The 18,560-nt window shown below is 43.5% G+C and overlaps 3 protein-coding genes across 3 annotated transcripts; all 3 read right to left on the bottom strand.

The window, feature by feature from the left end:
* Positions 1 to 3,886: 3,886 nt before the first annotated feature.
* Positions 3,887 to 5,049, bottom strand: LOC126564971 (eukaryotic translation initiation factor 4 gamma-like). Its single transcript, XM_050222104.1, has 2 exons — positions 4,158 to 5,049; positions 3,887 to 4,051 (listed from the first exon to the last, which is right to left on the bottom strand). The coding sequence occupies exons 1-2, from the start codon at positions 5,047 to 5,049 to the stop codon at positions 3,915 to 3,917; spliced, it is 1,029 nt and encodes a 342-aa protein (XP_050078061.1). The 3' UTR covers positions 3,887 to 3,914.
* Positions 5,050 to 5,999: 950 nt separating this feature from the next.
* On the bottom strand, positions 6,000 to 8,099 carry LOC126564292 (protein bangles and beads-like). The gene is made up of 2 exons (XM_050221293.1): positions 6,230 to 8,099; positions 6,000 to 6,136 (listed from the first exon to the last, which is right to left on the bottom strand). The coding sequence occupies exons 1-2, from the start codon at positions 8,097 to 8,099 to the stop codon at positions 6,063 to 6,065; spliced, it is 1,944 nt and encodes a 647-aa protein (XP_050077250.1). The 3' UTR covers positions 6,000 to 6,062.
* Positions 8,100 to 14,741: 6,642 nt separating this feature from the next.
* LOC126564091 (SWI/SNF-related matrix-associated actin-dependent regulator of chromatin subfamily A containing DEAD/H box 1 homolog) lies at positions 14,742 to 17,898 on the bottom strand. Its single transcript, XM_050221019.1, has 7 exons — positions 17,847 to 17,898; positions 16,229 to 17,676; positions 16,016 to 16,162; positions 15,783 to 15,940; positions 15,557 to 15,704; positions 14,975 to 15,476; positions 14,742 to 14,877 (listed from the first exon to the last, which is right to left on the bottom strand). Exons 1-7 carry the CDS (start codon positions 17,893 to 17,895, stop codon positions 14,744 to 14,746), a joined length of 2,586 nt encoding a protein of 861 aa, XP_050076976.1. The 5' UTR covers positions 17,896 to 17,898; the 3' UTR covers positions 14,742 to 14,743.
* Positions 17,899 to 18,560: the final 662 nt, after the last annotated feature.

Raw genomic sequence — 18,560 nt, 5'->3', positions numbered from 1 at the left:
GTAAACAATCCCCGCGACTCCACTTGCATTCGGTTGACTCGATCCGCTGGAATCTCTCGGATGCAATCTGCTTCCATCCAAATCGATGGTGCATTCCAGCCGATGCAATCGGCATTATGGATTACATCAGTTGAGCAGATGATTAGTTTGTTAAAAATGCTCACGGACAGTTGGAACTAGATCGGAATGGTCGAAGTTTACAGTTGTGCTATATGCCGAAAGATCCCGTCGATCCCGTCGATCCCGTCGAACCCTTCGATTCAACGATGCACTCATAGCAGTCGTTTGCTAAATAGGGAAACACCCGACAGCTCAGCTACCTTCAGGGTGATTTCTTCCACGAACGCAATCGATGAATTTATAGATTAATGCTAATCGTAAACTGATAGTGTGGGGAGGGGCACACTCCGCTGATCTCTCTGTCGATGCCAGATGTTCTAGGACTGAGCTGGGGTTGAGGTTGCAATCGGTCAGTGCAACAGGTGGTTGTGATTGCATCATGCATATAATAGCAAGGCCGAAGCACCAGCAAGTCTAAAATATGGAGAACCACAAGGATATCGATCTGGTGCATGTACGAATTGCGGAGGATCACTGCATGCTGATGATAAAGCTGGTGCTGGATATTGGTGTAACAACATTGTTGCTACTTGCAACCATTACATGGAGGAACTGGTAACTGGAGACCTCCAAAGTACCCAACACGAAGGATAACCTGGGTAATATTTCATGCATACAAGACCGTCAACCATTATACAACGTGCTAAAGGGTGTTATACAATTTTCCAATGCCTTAGGAAAGCAGCTACACAAACTCGCGGATACTCTTTAAACTTACACAAGGTGCAAGGGTGAAAAATCACGTTGTCCATACCTCACTGTCGGTATCTAACAAAGTGCACACCAACGAGAGTGAATGTGAAATTATGTGAAAAAATAGCGTCATCGGACGACGTCCAAGAACGCCGGCATGCAGCAGTTTTGTCGTTCACTTGCTACGGATTGCGTTTGGCTCGTTAAACGCACTCGATGGCGCAGTTCTAGGAAGTCTCGTTTCGTGCGGCAACTTCAGGACAGACCCGTACCGACGTTCCGTGGTCATCTGTTCCAACACTCCCAGGCGCGTAGATGGCGCCATCTTCGTTTTGGTGTAAGCTTTTTCCCTTGATGCCCAAGTGCGCACTAGCCTGCGCTCAATACGGCGAGCCGAGGCTCATCGATTATTGCGCCAGTGCGATACGACACGGTGCAAGTATTTGCGACAAGTTCCGTGCAATTGAAGCGCAATTTTGCACTTTGCCGCGATTTCTGCCAGACGAATCAAATCATCGTCCGGACGGCTGGCCCGGTCGGAATGAAAACACCAAAGATGCAAGAGCGCGCGATTGCAGCCGCAACTGCATTTGCGCGATGACATTGACGCTCTCCTGGGAGTTTTGTGATTTGAGTGGCCAATTTCCCGGAATAAATACTCCAAGTACCAGGCGGAATAGCATGCGAGATGTTCAAGCTGATCGCTTTCGGATGCTTGGTGCAAGGTGCGCCGGGTGCGCAGATCTTACTGCAAGTGAACATTTGCATTAGGAATGCAACGTAACGCTGGCTGTGGTTCGGGCAAGTAAAAGTGTGTCTGACGCACCTAATTTGTACGCTGGAATATGGAATACAATGCCGGTGGAAAAATTTGGTACATTGTAAGCGTACCAAAGGTGATGTGAAAAGAATGTTGTCCAGTTGAAAGGATGCGCTTTGAAAGGAACCACGTTTGAAAGTAGCTTAACATGAGTTAGACTAGCTACCATTAATTATAATCTGCTTCAGGTTTTTGACGATTTGCTTTAGCGAACCTCTTTAGTAGGTTTTTATTTTATTTTATTATTAAGTATGACGGCACGTCGTCTTATTACCAACGCTATGTGTGATGACTGAAAAAAGAACTTTATTAAGAATGCATTTCCTCCTTACTATTTGCCTTATCCCGGACGTACTCGGTTAACGTTTCTTTAGTAGTAATAGCTTAATAATTTATTTGATTATCAGCTTTGGTGCAGAAATAAGCACAGGAAAAAAATTCTATTGAATGAAAAAATGAAAATTAAAACAATGCATTAGATCTGATCCAATGATGATTGAGAAAGAGAAAAAAAGAAGGAAGAATGGAGGGAAGATAGTACCAACATATTTGTAATAAAAAATTACTGTTTGAAATAAAAAAATATGTGTCTAGTTGAGTTGAAAGTAGAATTTTCAAAGAAAGAAGCATTTTAGGTATTTGTGGTTGATTTTACATTTCCATCTCATTAATCTTAATATTAAAATTTAAAATTAGTTAGATCATTCTGAACGATAATTTAAGAATGTACAGACAAGATACAGATGTATACTCACTTGTTCATACATTCCACTTTATTGGACAGGATAACTAATTTGGCACCGTTGCCACCCAAAAAAAATCAATACTTTAATAAAATATGAGAAAAATTGTACAAATAACAGAATTTCAGTTACACGGTTGCTTAACATATTTGGTAGAATTGTTTATGCAATACTAAATTCGAACCGACATCATGTGTACTGTATAACACTTATAACATTTTTGCGCCTAACGGTATGCAATATTTGTTACTCGAAGGCACAACGACAATCTCCCTACGTACAGCTGGTCATATTTGTGTTTTAATTTATTGTATTTTTAAACTTTTCGTTTTTTTCAGTTTCTTTGTTTCGGAGAGGTTTTAGAAAATACTTGGAATTCAATCTAAGCCAGATTGTCCACTTGATCGCATGAATGAGTATCCTACGGGTAAGATTCATGCTGCGAAAGCCAAAAGCAGTACGCCAAGACGATTGAAGTTTGAATCTTAAAGAAGTTATTTCATGCTATGAAGTAATGAAGTTGTATCATTTGGATTAAAATATGAAGGTACTCATATTGTCGTAAACCTCAAAGTCGTTCACAATAAGTAATGAAAGATTTAGTATTCATTTCGTATGTTTTTTTATCATTCATATATAAACTTTTTATCAACTGTACAAACAAGAATAATGGTAACATAATGGTAACATCAGTTTCAACTAAGGGACGAGGAAAACATAACGGAAAACTAGAAAAGTAACATTGATAAATCTAAAACAGGTTAAAATTTAATAAGATACAATTTATGCATTGCTACAGGAAATACTTTTCTAAAGTAGTTTTGTTTATTTCGTTAAAAAATATAAATGGCTTATCAAATCTGAACAGCCTCATCTAATTACTCTAATTAACTAGCCAACACATTTATCAAAAAAGACATCGCCCGAACGAAATAATTTAATTACAGAAAATGTAGAGTTGTAATTTGAAGTTCTTGCATTTTAATGTTTGTCCACCATGGGTCTGAATCATTTAAGTGATTTATTTGAGCAACATTTTTTTTTTAAGCCCATCAGAATTCTGATCAAACTAGTCCCCATTAGGCCCCAGTGTATTGGTGGGTATTCATTCATGGACCGGTAGTGCGAAACTATTTGTTTCTTAGCAAAACGAGAGCAAACAAACCGATCCTCCCCTCCTATGACTAATGCATTCTTGGCAAGAATGATTTTCAGCGTAATACTACGCCTAAACCTGTTCCTGACCGTGAGATGCTAATGTTAAGCATGGATCGAACGCCCGCCGGTCACAACACCCTGCACAAGTTGTTTCAGATACCATTTTCAATATATCCAACGCACGATCGAATGTTTTGCTATTTATTATAATCGGTGGCCCTTAGTGACGTGTTTCTAAATATAATCACAGTGTTTAATCACCAGCTGCAGCATTCCTGTGTGCTGTTGTGATGTGACTTTTTTGGCTGAATATCGGGAGATCCCTGTCGCCGGTGTGTCGCCCGTTAAAAGGCCAGCGTAGAAAGCGCAGAGAGCACGCGTCAATGCCAAGAGCTTCGGTGAAATCCATGACCTTGAAAACTGTCCGAACCGTGGCTTTGATAGTGCCGTTGACGATCGTCACGATGCTGCCAGCTGGAGCGTTGCGGAAAACCCTGATGTTGCCATTGATCGTAGCCTGAAATGGATGCACACAAAAACAGCGACCGATTCTCTTTAATCGTACCCATAACTGACCTCGTCTAATCGAATCGAAAAAGTGTCACCTGCAGGGTAAAACTTACCTGGGAAACGCTGTTGACCAATCCAGGGCAACTTCTCAAATAGTGCGCGGAACTGATCCTCAGTAAGTGATGGGCCATTGGTTGTTTGTGCACCGTTTGGATCCACTTTCAACTGTACCTGGTCGTCATCTTCATTGCTTTCGATCGATTTTGAATCGTATCGTTCCGGCAATGCCGTGGGCAATACTGTGGAGTATTTTGGAGGGCTGGGTTCTACTGCTGGCGGACGCTTCGGTTTATCTCTCGCACTCGACCGTACTTCATTTGTCAGATCGTTGATAAAATCATTCACATCCTGAGCGAGCTGGTTCGAGTCTTCGCTGGATTCGGTTGTGGACTGTTCTCCACTGTCGGGCACCACAATAGGGTTAGTCGTTAGTTGCTCTTCAGAAGAATTGTTTTCTACTGAATCGATCGGTGTAGGCTGCGTTGAAGCTTTTGGTCCCGGCGTCGTTACTTCATTTGGTGAGGCGGACGTAGTTGTGCTTGGAGCTGCAGACGTTGAATCGTTAGTTGTGGTTGCATTTTTCTCATCTTCCTTCGGAGTATCTGTGACCGGTTCCAGAAGCTCGTCTTGAGGATCTTCGGTCAACTGCTCCTCTTCAGGATAATCTTCAGTAACAGATAGGACTTGCTGTGGCTCGTCCGTTTGCTGTTCATTTTCAATGGGATCTACTGTTGCTTGCACTTCGTTCCGTTGATCATCGTTATACGCTTCCGTTTGCTCTTGTTCGGTGACAGTGGAAGGTAAATCTACCTCGATCGGTTTCACAACTGCTTGCAGTTCTTCATCGCCCAACAGAAAATCAATACTCCGTTGCGGCGCAGAATGTGTGTTTGGCACGAGAACACTACAACACAACAGCAACAGCACCACCGCCGAATGCTTCATGATCACGGCGAGTTGGTTCGCACTTCGCACTTGCTTGCTTACTTGCAGTCAGAAGTCAACGCCTTCACAAAAACACCTTCTACAGCTCTCTATTTCCTCAGTGCGTTACGAATCGTTCCACCACCGATCACTGGAACCGTTCGACTAGATTTGATCGCAGGGACAGGAAATGCGGCACGTTTTTATAGGCAATCGTTAATTTATTCTCGATCGCGCAAAATGCGCGACGAATGCTGACGATTACTCATTTACTAGCGCTCTGAGACAGTAGTGAAGATTTACTGAACAGCACCAGATAGTGTGTTTACATGTGCTTTATAACAAATGTTCAAGTTAATTGAAAAGAAGGAAACTCGGCAGTAAATAAATAGTCTGCAAAATAGAAAAAGACTCTACGCAATACTTTCTGGCGGAGAGATTAATTAACGTAACGGCATTGTAATTACCGAATTATTCCACATTTTTTGAGCAATTTTTCTTTCGTTTTGATTGATTTTATAATAATCCCTAGAATAACACAACACAATTGCTCACTCACAAGGAATATTGAGTAACCATTCACCACGTGTTGATCTCTCACGGTGGTGAGATGAGATAGTTCCCCTTAAAAAATCTATATTTCTCGTAAGATATCAGCGCTGAATATTAATTGTGATATTGTGTCTATTGAACGATATTACGGTGCAATTCACGTAATGGAACAAACCCTAGAGTCCTACAGGAACTATCATGTCATGACATCAATACCAACATTGCATGCAATGCACCAAACCCAACGACAAGAACCGTTTCTACATGACGATTTCGAACAATACTTTATTCGGCCTGATGATGTCACCTTACTGAGCTATCGCTTACATCCTATGGTTTAATCTTACAGCCTAAAGACGTTAATTGGAATGGGCACCAACCGGACAGAGTCGGCATAATTGACTGCTCGTCAGTGGGATGCTTCCTTGAGCTGCATTATCTGCAATTATTAGCATTAACTGCTAACGGTTAACGGATCGCTATTACTCGTTATCGCCACTTTGCTTTCGTTGCGCCTCCTGCAACTTTAGCCGCTTGCTATATCCTTTAAGATTTGCTGTTGAAAGACACAAGAACAAACACAACGATCACTCACCATGTTGTAAGATAAAATGTGCATGTTTATAGCGCCTTTACGGCATTTACTTACGCGGAACCTGCTTCTTGGCCTTCTGCTTTGCCGGTGTGGGAACGGGTTCCGGGTCGGTGGTGGTTACAGGGCTGACGGTAGTAGTGTCCAGTTCGGTGACGCTGCTTACCGTTGTACTGATACTGTCACTCTGATCCTTAGCTTCTTCTTTGACGGTATCCGAGCTTTCACTTGCACCCGGCTGAGAACTCCCGTCAACGGCTTTTGCCTGCTGTTCCTCAACCTTTACCGTCGTTGCTGGCTCTTCGGCTGCAGCAGCAGAACGAACTTCCGGTTTTTCTGCAGGTTTTTCTTCTACCGTTGTCTTTGTTGTTCCTCCCGCAACATCCTTTTCGTCAGGTTTATCGGTATTCTCAGCCACAGCCACTACAGTGGTGACATCTTCCGACTTTACACTGGGTACCACTATCACAACAGTTTCAGTAGTGGCTGATCGTGCGGGCGATTCTTCCTTGATAGCTTCGACCGTTGTTGCCGCCACTGGCTTAATTTGAACGACTGGCTCCACACTCTTAACGACACTTGGCTTATCGTTGGTCAACTCATCTTTAGCTTCGGCAGCTTTCACCACCACCGGTTCATCGCTTTCTACTTCCTTTTCAGGAGTGGCAGTTGTTGTAACCGTTGCTTCGGTACTTTTATCTTCCGCTTCTGTCACTGGTGCGTCATTCTGGACCGCTTCCTTCTGGGCGATGTTCTTGCCTTCAAGCTCAACCTCTTCCTGAATGACTGTGACGTGAATTTTGGTAACGGCTGGTTCCGCTTCTACCGGTTGCGATACCGTCAAACCTTCAACGATTGGAGCAGCACGAACTTTAGTAGGCTTTGCTTCCTCTTTGCCTTCGGTTTGCGGTTCTAAAACATTGGCAGTTGCCAGAGCTGGCCCGGCAACCTCAGTGAGTACGGTAGGAGAGTTTACTTCTGGGACAGATTTACTCACTTCCTGAGCCTGCTCTACGACGGGTTTCTTTTCTTCTACTGGTTCGACGACCACTTTCACGGTAACCTGATCAGTGGGCTTCTCTTCCGGCTTGACGACGGTCTTTGGTAGCTCGGCCGGGAGATCGCTTGTTGAAGAACGTGCTTGGGCCGATTCGGACGGTACATCAGGCTTAGACTCTACTGTGAGCTTTTCGGCCTTTTCCTCAGGTACTTTCTTAACTGATGACTCCACTGACTTTACCTCATCCTTCTTGTTGGCCTCATCGTTAGTCACTTTTTTCTCTTGTACTACAGCACTCTCAACCGATTGCGTTTTCTGCACAACTTTAGTATCCTCGTTTGCCACCTTCTCAGCAGTAGCCGATTTTTCCGTCAGTGTTGCTTCTACGGCTACGGTCTCCGGAACAGCCACTTCTGGTGCTACAGCAACAACAGATTGAGTGACTTCCAACAGTGGTTCATCATTGTTTGCTACAGTCGTTGGTACATTATCAGTCGATGCAGCAGTTACGGAACTTTCATCGTCCTTTACTGTTGTCGATTCTTTTAATGGAGCAGATTTTACTTCACCCACTGGACTGACCTCTTTAGGAACTTCATCGTTGGTTGAGGTCGGTTCGTTCAATTCTTCTTCGTTCAATTTCTCCGCTACAGTTTTCAATTCTTCTGGCTTATTTTCATCTTTTCCAGCTTGGACAGTAGCTTCTTCTGTTGGTACAACTTTCTGTTCTTCAGTGAGATCTTTGGCCGTAGAACCTTCTGCCCGTAGGTTTACCTGTTCCGGTTTAGTTTCGACAGGAACGTCACTAGAGTGCTCTACCAAGGCACTGTTCACCGGGTAGACAGCAAATACTTCTTCCTTCGGTACCGGGAGAGCATAGCACGTGGCAAATGCCACGGCTGTAGCGATCAGCAGGCAAAGCTTCATGGCTGTAAAGGAACAACGGGGACAATTAAAACGATCAGTCAGACGTAGGAAGAAAAATTGTATATAATGGAGGCTGCACTTCATCCATCTGTATAAGTTCATTAAATTGTTCAATCCACCCTGGGAACCATTTGCATCATTAGTAATTTGTCAACGATTGTTCAGGGAGTTTCACTCCTGGTCATGTGCACGCCTTCTGAAATGCCCGTCTTAATCGATCACATCAACTCGTTACGCTATTGACACAGTGCCCATCAAGATCAGCAAAAAAGATTTCGAGATTTAAGTGGGCTTAAATATATCACCCAGTAGAGTCGAACGTCACCAGTATAAATTACTCCATACGAAAATAACTCACAACATAAGTGGATGTCGACGGCGCTCAGCCACCTGTTAAGCATGCGTATGCTAATTGGAATCTTATCTACAACTGGCGACATTGGACACATTCTTCTGGAGCGTGCGAAACCTGTTCGCGTTAGTCACAACGCGACGGTGGACAAAACTGGATTCTTCGAATTTGTCATACACAGTTTTTGCCCGTGAGCATTAGCATTCACTGCCATAGTGCGTCCGCTCGGTGCGTGTTGACGTTCGTCAATATTCCAACGTAGCTCACAGCATCTCCTCCTCGAAGTATCTCCTACGCAAATATTAGCGAAAAGCTACCATAATCAGCAGCCTTGGCCCATAATTGGTGACTTATTTTCATACCGGTGCTGTTTGCTGAAGTTCATCGGGGGTTGCAATGCATCATTGCAAAACAGGTTATCAGCTGTTGGGCTCCCTCACTCGACGAGGAAGTCAAAGTAAAAATTTCATACCAATATTTAGGTTGACCATATGCTGCCCATTATGCATGGGGTCCAGTACGCCATACGTATCGCTGGCATAAGCGGCGTTTGAGAACTACCCCGAATTCGATACCCTCATAATGGCGTGATTCGTGGACTCCACCCATTCGAATTGTTTGCTATACTCGGAGTGAATGTGGATCTTCCTTTCTACTCGAGTGCCGTTCCTAGGTGCCCCCCCCCCCCCCCCTTGGAGCTCCCTTCCTTTTTGCAACGTAACAGCAGTGTCGGTTGAGAAGAAGCAACACTCTCCAGCAGAAGGGGGTGTGTGTGCATGAGTTTTGGTTGGTTTTTTTTTTGTTTTGACCACAAACCTCCCAACGGTTGTGCCTCCTGGCGCAAACCGGCGTCACACAATTTGTGAATGATGCTGCCATTTACGGAGCAACACGCTAATTACGTCGCGTTGCGCGTTTGATCAATTTGTTATTCGCAGCCGTAGGAGAGTTAAATGCCCAGAACGTGACGTGCGCGCCGGGTTGGGAATGGTTCGGGGCGAAGCACCGACGATGTGCACGCTGGTGGAGTGTGTTATGTTGTTTGGGGGGGTTTTTTTTATGCAGACTGCACCGATCGGTTCAGTCCGCACACCCGCCACAAGCGTCCACCGTGCATTACGTGTGTACAAGAAGAACACCCAAGATGGGCAATGTCTTGCCGAGGCTGCTGCAATTGCAAAGCACCGAAATCAAAACGAGGTCGAGCGAGATGGCGTTTAACGGCGGCGTTTGAATGGTTGAGCACTGATGGAAAATTGTTTTGGCTTGGTGGTGGAACCGGCCAACACCATCAGACACCAGATTGGACGATCGAAGGGATGGTGATGACCTTAGAGCGTTAGGTTTAATACTGTGAACGGGTTCAGTACTCTCCGTGTTAAGCACACCATGCAACAAAAGATCTCACCACTTGTCGATGGACAATAGGGCTTAGGATGTAAAGGGAAGGTTACGATAAGGAATTTCATCCAACCAACTACCAATCTTTCAATCGCGTTGCAGGCGCTGTGAATAGCTTCGAAAAATGCAACGCAGTACGAATTCATCCCGATGCTCGTGAAATGAGACCAAACTGTGGTGGTTTTGGCGACCTTGTGAAGTTCAGCATTGGAATTCATTAAAGACACCACCGTAGTCAAACCTCTGATTCGTGGTCGTGTAGCAGGAAATTAAATGCCACGCAGAAGCTTCTTGAATTTCGATCCAACACATATCCGATGAAGTTGAACACAGGAGTTATCTTATCGGACTCTTTAGAAATGATACCTTTGATCCGGTTCGGTTCGTTTACGCTGTTGGACCATTCCAAACGTCGGATTGATCGTTGCCGGACGTTAGAAAGATTCCACTTGATTTCAACTCCTCTCCCTAGCAGACCCGCGTGTGCTTAAGCAGCCTCTAATTAATGAACCCCGCCACCATGTTACCACTGTGAGGCATGGTCTGTACGATTTTTAACAGCCTCTTGATGGCCTTCCCATGGGTGGCGTGGAGGACTAATTAAGTATGCAGATTTTTTTTTCGCTCCACACTTTCCGACCCATTCTTTCAGTGGAGCCGAACCGTAACTTCTTTACCCGCCGGGTGTTATGCGCTTGTACGATCGCGCGTCAATGTGCCTTTGGTTTGGCGAGATCGGACAAACAAGCACGCGAAAACATATTAGAATAATAATAATCGCAGGAAAAACAACTCGTGCTGCCATTCTTAGCTCACCAATAACCGCCACCGAAGTCAAGTGGAACCAAGCGTCCATGTTTTTACAGTGGGAAGACAGGAATTTACGATCCTACTTCGTGTGTGAGTGAACGAGCCAATGTGTTGTGTGGACTGGAGGAAATAAATTTAGAAAAAAAAAACACAAAATTCAACGAACCGAATCCGCACTAAACTAACATTAATTTGAAACATCGCACAAAATACTATTTCCTGGCAGTGATTGCATGCATGGGGAAAAATGGTTGTAATCGCTTATTTGGAAATTCCTCAGGTTGAATTATTTTCATGAGGATAAGTTTTCTTTTTCGAACCAAAGGAATTCTGTATCGTTAACTTGTTTACAAAATATATGCATCAAAAATTCGTCCCAGCTCATTCTCGATAGAGTTTGATCATTTTTGTTCACGGTTTCTAGAATTAAATTTTTCCAAACCAATGTGATCTTTATCTAGTTTGTAATTCGTCTAGTTTGTCCCTAAAGAAATTAAAAAAAAATTAAATGCTGCAACAAAAACCACCCCAAATCGTTCCAGATTGTAGCAATATTGCAAAAGATCATATCTTTCAAAGGAAAATGATCACTTTCAACGAAAATGTACTTGCGAAAAATAAAAATAAAACATGATCATCCCATCAATGGCACTTTCATTGACGCTTTTTTTGAAGCAGAGCACTCGCGATATGATGTGACCGTTTCCTTCTTCCAAAACAGGTCACCAGGCTCCATTCGATTGGCGCAGTCGGATCCAACGTGCGTTCGATTTCCCTTTCGATGACCCCCACTCGGTGGGAGCCATTAACGCGAGCACGCACGTTGATAATGTGAGAAACATTTCATAATTTCTCCGAATCCGAACGGGCGCGCAAAGCGATCCACGATTACGCAAGATGCATCTCGTCCATCACACAGCCCAGCACCAAGCGACGAACCCTCGTTCGTTCGTGCAGGTGTGTCCACAACCACCTTAAACATTCGGCGTGTGTAAGCTAACGCTCCCTTGCAAGGTTCGCTCCAAAACCTTCCTCTGCCTGCGAAACAATCCAAATAGCATTGAAAGGAACGCGTAGAAGAAAAAAAAAAGACCTACAGAAATGATACCACTAATCACAGGCATATATCTTCCGATTGAGGTCAGCATACTGCAATCAAACCAATCATCCGTTTTGCTGATCGCTAAAAGATTTTGATCGGATTAAATACAATCGCCGACAAGGTGATTAGTTCAAGTTTGCATCCGATCAGAATGCTTTTATGTTAGGAGCCCTTCATGAATTTCAGGGGCATTCCTGGGCGCACACATCCACACACACACATACACACACTCACATACGATTCGAATCACTAATCGACTAAATGCCTACCTGTGCGTTGCAAGATGCTAAGGGCGTGAGGTTGGCTATTGTTTGCTGGCGAAGAACAGGCTTTGGCGTAGATCACGAACACACTGTAGTTCAATTACCACTGATCACCACTCTATGAGTAGGAGATAGGAAAGAAAGAAGAAGAAAAACAACTACTCAAACTGGTTTCGCTGGCGATCTACTACGTCTAAGCTAACCGTGAACCACTATTTACTGAATGAGTTTCAACCGAGCACGATCACTGAACACTAACCCGTCTGCGCGTAGAAATAAACACGTTTCCCGATGCAGTCGCCGGATGGGCTCCAGCTGTTTATGCTACGGTCACTTTCGATGGACTAAACCTGGCACACATCTCGTGTTCAGCTTTATACCTACCCCGAACACTCTCCCTTCTTCGCTGTGGTGCTCTTTGTGGGGCTGCTGCTCTCGGGTTCCCTCTTGGTGGAGGAGGAGGGGACAACAGACGGTGTAACCGCATGCGGATGGCAAACTCTGGAGGAGACAAGATTTTGGCAAAGACGAGTGCGCCAAAATCTGAAGAAGAACATCCAAAAGATGGTCTCAAAAGACGTACGCCAATAATAACGATCGCCGGATGGATACAACCCTTACAGTGGGCGAGGAACACTTGCCATTTTTTTTTTTGTATTAAAAATTCATATGGATGTAGTTTTGGTTTGTTTTTTTTTTTTTTTTTTGTGAGTGAATTCTAGAGCATCCTCTGGTTGGCAGCATAATAAATGGAGGGTACGCGAAAAACTTTTGCTTCATCTAATCGCGGTTTTCTTTTTACGGCAGTCTTTGGTGAGAGGCCTTATGCATTCTAAAGGTAGTTGAAGATCGATCGAAGTCTTCACCCCACAAGGCTGTATACGATGCGAACCCACTCCTCGTTGTGCACGCCGCCGCAGGCCGAGAGGCCCAATTAAAATGATTCCTACAGCCATTTCGGGAACCACATTTGGATAGATCGTCAAGACACGAATTGGCACTTCTTCGTTTCGACGGGGCGAAGGTAACACGTGGGGAATCTTTTGTACATCTCCAAAAGCACAGGTCAATGACACCTTTTTGGAGTCACAGACACAGAAAGACTTGAAGCCTCTCGCGGAGCTTGCACGATAAATCGAACCATTCTGGCAATATAGACTTCACATCTTCCAAACAGACCCCTCATTGCTGGGGGAGGTCACTAGCACGAAAAAGCCACCGGTTGATCTTGAACTTGTTTGCTGAGCTCGTGAAGAAAAATTGGACAACGACGAAACGGAAGTTGACAAGATACACATAATAATGGCCGGTCAGTTTCAGATCGCTTCAGAAGCACCAAAAGGGACGCAAAGACCTAAAGAGAACAAAGCACAGCGCAACGTTACAAAACGTGGCGTCTCATTTTCGTTTCCTATGGGCGAAGGCTTTTTCCACGCGCTCCCCATTGAAGGTTTAGCCACTTCCTACGTAGTTTTGGCGAGGTTAGATCGCGTGAGATCAACCTGGAATTGCTAGGGTAGTAAAAGGATAGCAAACGTTTTTGTTGGTTGGTCGGTTGTAGCGATATCTGGGAACGTTTTAGCCTTTTTTTTTGTTTGTTTATTGAGTGTGTTATTTTATTGCGAGAGCAAGCAGAGAGGGTGGGCTAATATATACAGCACGATGCTATAACACGACCACGGCGTGGGGGGAAAGAAAAGCAAAAACATAAACATTTCCCATTAATAACTCTGGTCGTGTTTGGTGTTCTTGCTGTTTGCCATTAATTCTTGCGTTTTGCTCGCTTTTCTTTAACGTGTTGGTAATGTAAGCAAAGTTTTATACCTAAATTATATTTATATTCGTTATTAATTTTAAAAATTCAAATATATTATTAGATAATGGAGAGATTCACACAAAATTAATTCTATAAATTTTTATCGAGAAATCTTTAACTCTTTTAACTGTTAATAGGGTCTTTGTCAGCGCAACCCATATAAACATAACTGATTAATCTCATTAAACTGCACCTTGTTTTATTGCGCGGATAAGCATTGCATCATTCAGTTGAGGTTTTTAGTTATTTCCTCATACCCTTTTTGAAACAACACCATGTGTAAATCTTTAATCTGTGCTTAATATCCAATGGAAATATCTGCATACACACGGAAGGTTCAATAAAAGGCTCTTTAGGTCCGCCTCTAATTTCCTTCAGTCTAACCAATTAAACAATCTCAAGGTTATAAACTTTGACTGACATTTGCATTGCCGTTATATTTAAATAGCAATATTAACGGCGGTATCGTAAATTACCTTGAAAGTCGAACGATATGTTTACTTACCACATTCATCGATTCGCTCGCTGTTTCAATTCGGAATTCGGCAAATAAATGCACAAATGGCAAAATCGTAGAAAGTCGCTTGGTAATTCATTTTCTTAACAAATTGGTGCTCAAATATATTTTTTTCCATCGGTTAACTACACGCTACGTACCATACATCTTCCGTACATCATATAAATAGAACTAAAGAGTAAAACTGTTACACAAGAAATAAGTTCATGTAAACTATACAAAATAAACTGTGCACAAAATTGGTGGCGTTCCGTCGGAAGCGAGATACAATCATCGACTGGTGGTTTTAACACTCAGTTTAAAAAAGTTACACGTAACGTCAACGAAAAGATGGTGCTTCAGCATGGACATTTCTTCCAACCAGCACCCACAGCAGCAGGTAATTAAAACTCGTCTTCCATCGTTTTTTTCATGGGAGACTCGTTTTGGAGTATTGTTTCGGCCTTCTTCTCATCCAAGCCAAGCGCCATCGTTAACAATCCAACCATACATTTGTGATCGTTCACCTGATTATTGCCTGTGTTCGGATGGGATGCGACATACACACAGAAAAAGGAAACATTTATTCAATGAGGAAATATTTGAATTAAACCTTCTCCGTTGCCTTAACTCACCATCCTGCTCGGTAACATCCTTCTCCAGCTGTAGTTTCTGCTGCGCAATCATCAGCATGCCTTCTTCGATCGTACCATCCGATATGAGCTTGTAAATCGTAACGGGTTTCTTTTGACCCATTCGATGGGCACGATCCTCCGCCTGCTTGTCATTGTACGGATTGAAGTCAATGTCGTGTATGATTACCGTGTCTGCCGCAGTTAAATTTATTCCCAATCCACCCGCTTTTGTTGACAGCAGGAATATGAAGAGATTCGGATCTTGCGTGTACCGATCGATCAGCTCCTGCCGCTCGGTAACGGCTGTTGAGCCATCTAGCCTCAGAAAACTGTGTTTGCGAATTTTTAAATATTTTTCCATGATATCCAGCATCATGGTAAACTGGCTGAAGATCAGTACACGATGTCCTTCCTCCTTCAGCTTGGGCAATAGCTCATCCAGCTGCCGGAATTTCCCGGAAGAAGTAATCAACTTCTCTGGTAACCGTAAGTCGTACAATGTCTGTGCAAAGATATACGTTAAATGATTTGAAAAATAGAACACAGAGACTTAATATAGACTGGAGAGAGCGCCATACTTACGGTATATTTGTCACGCATTTGGAACAACTTGAAATCAGACAGGTAAGCAATGTCGCAGAAAATGTCATCCACATTGGTACCTTTATAATCCGGATCGGTAGCCAACTTTGTAGCCATTTTGCGTACATCCTCGTCGGAATAGTGATACCTATCGATGATCAATTGAGAGAGACACAATTAGATCAACATTTAAGCAATGAATAATAAACGGCAAATCGCCACTTACCTCATTAGCAAGGGATGATTGGCAAGTTTCCTGAGGTGCATCATGATGGACATTCCACTAATTTCTGTGTTATCTTTAATCACCCCAGTAGCATTCTGATACTCATTCACAATCTCATTATATTTCTCTCGCTGTGAATCAATCATGGGGGTTTTCAACTGCAATTGTCGTTTGATTAACATCGACTTTGAATATAAAAATCTTAAACAGATCGCTAAGCGACATCCACTTACAACAACATCCGTTTTAGGAGGCAACATTCGCAGCACATCTTGTTTGAGGCGACGCAGTACAAACGGTTTCATGATCAACTTTGCGCGATCAATTTGATTTTTTTCAAACGAAGATAATTCTTCTTCTATTTCTCCTTTGCTTGTTTTCTGCGACAAAAGAAAATGTGTTTACTAATCGTTACTTGCGTTTCATGGTTCGTGCTGTGTACTTACCACTTTACCCTGGAACAGTGCTTTAATGTCGTCCACCTTTGTGCCGAGCAGTTTGGGCATCACGAAGCACAGCAACGACATCAGCTCGAGCAGATTGTTCTGCAGCGGCGTTCCCGTCAGCAAGATACGATGCTTTGCATTGATACGCATCAGATTTTGGTAACGCTGCGAGTGAACGTTCTTCAGCATGTGTGCCTCGTCGAACACAACATAGTCAAATTGTGTTACGCGCCACATTTTCCTTTCCTCGCCCGATGCACCCATCATGTGGTACGTGGTCAGCACGACATCTATCTCGTTTATGCCATTCTTTGCCCAATCCACGCGTACCATACGACGCTCGGCCTGGCTTCCATAGTACTTCAGTATGACCAGCGAAGGGCACCACTTGATAAGCTCCAGCTCCCAATTATCCATGGTAGAGGAAGGTACCACCACCAGGTTCGGCCGTTCCTGATGACCGTTTTCCTTCAGCCAAGCGAGGAATGCAATGATCTGGATCGTCTTCCCCAGACCCATTTCGTCCGCCAGAATGGCATTCATATTGTGGCGATGCATGATCGTTAGCCAGTTCAATCCTACAAGCTGGTACTCGGCTAACTTCATCCCTTCCGGAATGTTTCCCGGTTGTTCGACCAGCGTGCCGCCGGACGCGATTGCCTCTTCTAGCTTTTTTATAATCTTCTTGCATTTTCCCATCACCATCGCTATGTTGTTACGGCGTGTAAGGTATTCTTGCGTGTAGTTTAAAATATCGGTCTGCAGTGATCGGTGCGATTTTAGCTTATCCACCAGATTGCCCCAATCTTTGAAAGGCCGCAATTCTAGTAAAAGTTCGATTTTTTTCATCGATAACGTTTTAATGCAAACCATCTCGTGCAGCGCAGCAGAATTCAGGAAATCCAGCACACCTTTCCGTTCGGCGGAAACTTTACCATGGCTGTAACCTCCATGTCCATCACTATCCTCATCGCTGTCGAAAACGAGCTGAGTAGGACGATCCGAATCGTAGTCACTTTCTTCGTCACTCCTGTGTGACTCTTGAACTCGCCTCTTTTTTGCTGGCTGCTCGCTACGACTTGTGCCAGTGGCCACCGGTACAACGGCAGCTGGTTTCACAGCGGATGGACTTACGATAATTTTGCGCTTAACGGACGATTTTTTTAGTTCTTCAATAGCTTTGTCGACGTCCCAATCGTTGGCCAGCAAAGCGGTTTGTAGCAGCATTGCATCGACTTCCATACAGGCCCTTCTTACGGACTGAAGTCTCAGTTCTCTTTCTTTGATAGTTAACGCAGCGGGAGCCGTGGACGTCTCATTCTCCTTCACGGCACCCACTACGGGGATCTGCACAGGCTTTATAGGAGTAGCAGAAGCCTCACTCTCACTGTCACTGTCTCCCATCATCTGGATTCGCTTCCTTCCAGGGATAAGTGATAGCTTCGAATCTAGAAATGGAAACGGTTTAAAAGCTTGTAAGCACACGTATTACATAAAATGTGTCCTATCGAGAGGCACATGTCCGGGTGATGCTATTTCGCAAAGCATAATCAAATGACCCCCAATTCATAGTACTCCCCCACATAATAGCAAGAAAAGCCATCTCAGTCTACTTTACCATCTGCATTCCCATTTTGTGCTGGCTTTCGAAATCCTCTCAACGACATGATCTCGATCGGTTGCCGCACCGATGGTGCGCTGGTACACGGCGTGGTTTGATTGTCGAACTTATGGTAATGCCTTTCTCGTAGCGCTTTGTTGTTGTCCCGCCAAATGTCTCTGTACACCGCGCGAGTTTAGCTTTCGGAACACAAACACCACAAACACGACAAGGAAACGAAGAAAACGAAACGAAAAAAATTTCACGCTGCGAAAGCCACAACTTTACATCGACTTTAAGCGATTGATAGGAGCCACCGCAACACTAAAACGTAACTAAAAAACTATACAACATTTGGGCACTTTAAAAACATAGAAAGACACAGGAAAATACATCAATTTTAACTTATTTTCAACAAACACAACAGAGCTCGATCTCTTGCACAGCTTGATTCAATTTTTCTTTTTTTTCTATAGTCGCAAAGCCGACGCTTTTTGACAGCTGATCGCTTGTAGTGGTGTGCGTGAGATTTAAAATGCAAATATGCACGTTGTGTAAAAGCTAGAAATAACATATAAGAGTGATTTTTTACATCTAAAACCATTGAATATGTGTAATCGGTACGGAACATAAAAAATAGATTACCAAAAAGGGTAAATACTTAATTGTGAAGGATGATTTTGCCAAAAGAACCAATAAAAATATCGATTTCTTATACAAAATTTGTAATTT

This window comes from Anopheles maculipalpis, chromosome 3RL (assembly GCF_943734695.1).
Source record: "Anopheles maculipalpis chromosome 3RL, idAnoMacuDA_375_x, whole genome shotgun sequence".
In the NCBI taxonomy this organism is placed as follows: Eukaryota; Metazoa; Arthropoda; class Insecta; order Diptera; family Culicidae; genus Anopheles; species Anopheles maculipalpis.
Note: the sequence above shows the minus strand (reverse complement) of the source record. Positions and strands in the feature narration are given on the sequence as shown.

What these genes read in the sequence shown, in the direction of transcription:
- LOC126564971 (XM_050222104.1), bottom strand. Translation starts at nt 5,049, where the DNA reads ATGAAGCATTCGGCGGTGGTGCTGTTGCTGTTGTGTTGTAGTGTTCTC. An exon ending in TGGTCAACAGCGTTTCCCAG is followed by an intron (nt 4,052 to 4,157) that starts GTAAGTTTTACC and finishes CATCCATTTCAG; the next exon opens with GCTACGATCAATGGCAACAT.
- LOC126564292 (XM_050221293.1), bottom strand. Translation starts at nt 8,099, where the DNA reads ATGAAGCTTTGCCTGCTGATCGCTACAGCCGTGGCATTTGCCACGTGC. An exon ending in GGCCAAGAAGCAGGTTCCGC is followed by an intron (nt 6,137 to 6,229) that starts GTAAGTAAATGC and finishes GTCTTTCAACAG; the next exon opens with CAAATCTTAAAGGATATAGC.
- LOC126564091 (XM_050221019.1), bottom strand. Translation starts at nt 17,895, where the DNA reads ATGTCGTTGAGAGGATTTCGAAAGCCAGCACAAAATGGGAATGCAGAT. An exon ending in CACTGTTCCAGGGTAAAGTG is followed by an intron (nt 16,163 to 16,228) that starts GTAAGTACACAG and finishes CTTTTGTCGCAG; the next exon opens with AAAACAAGCAAAGGAGAAAT. An exon ending in AATCATCCCTTGCTAATGAG is followed by an intron (nt 15,705 to 15,782) that starts GTAAGTGGCGAT and finishes GATCATCGATAG; the next exon opens with GTATCACTATTCCGACGAGG.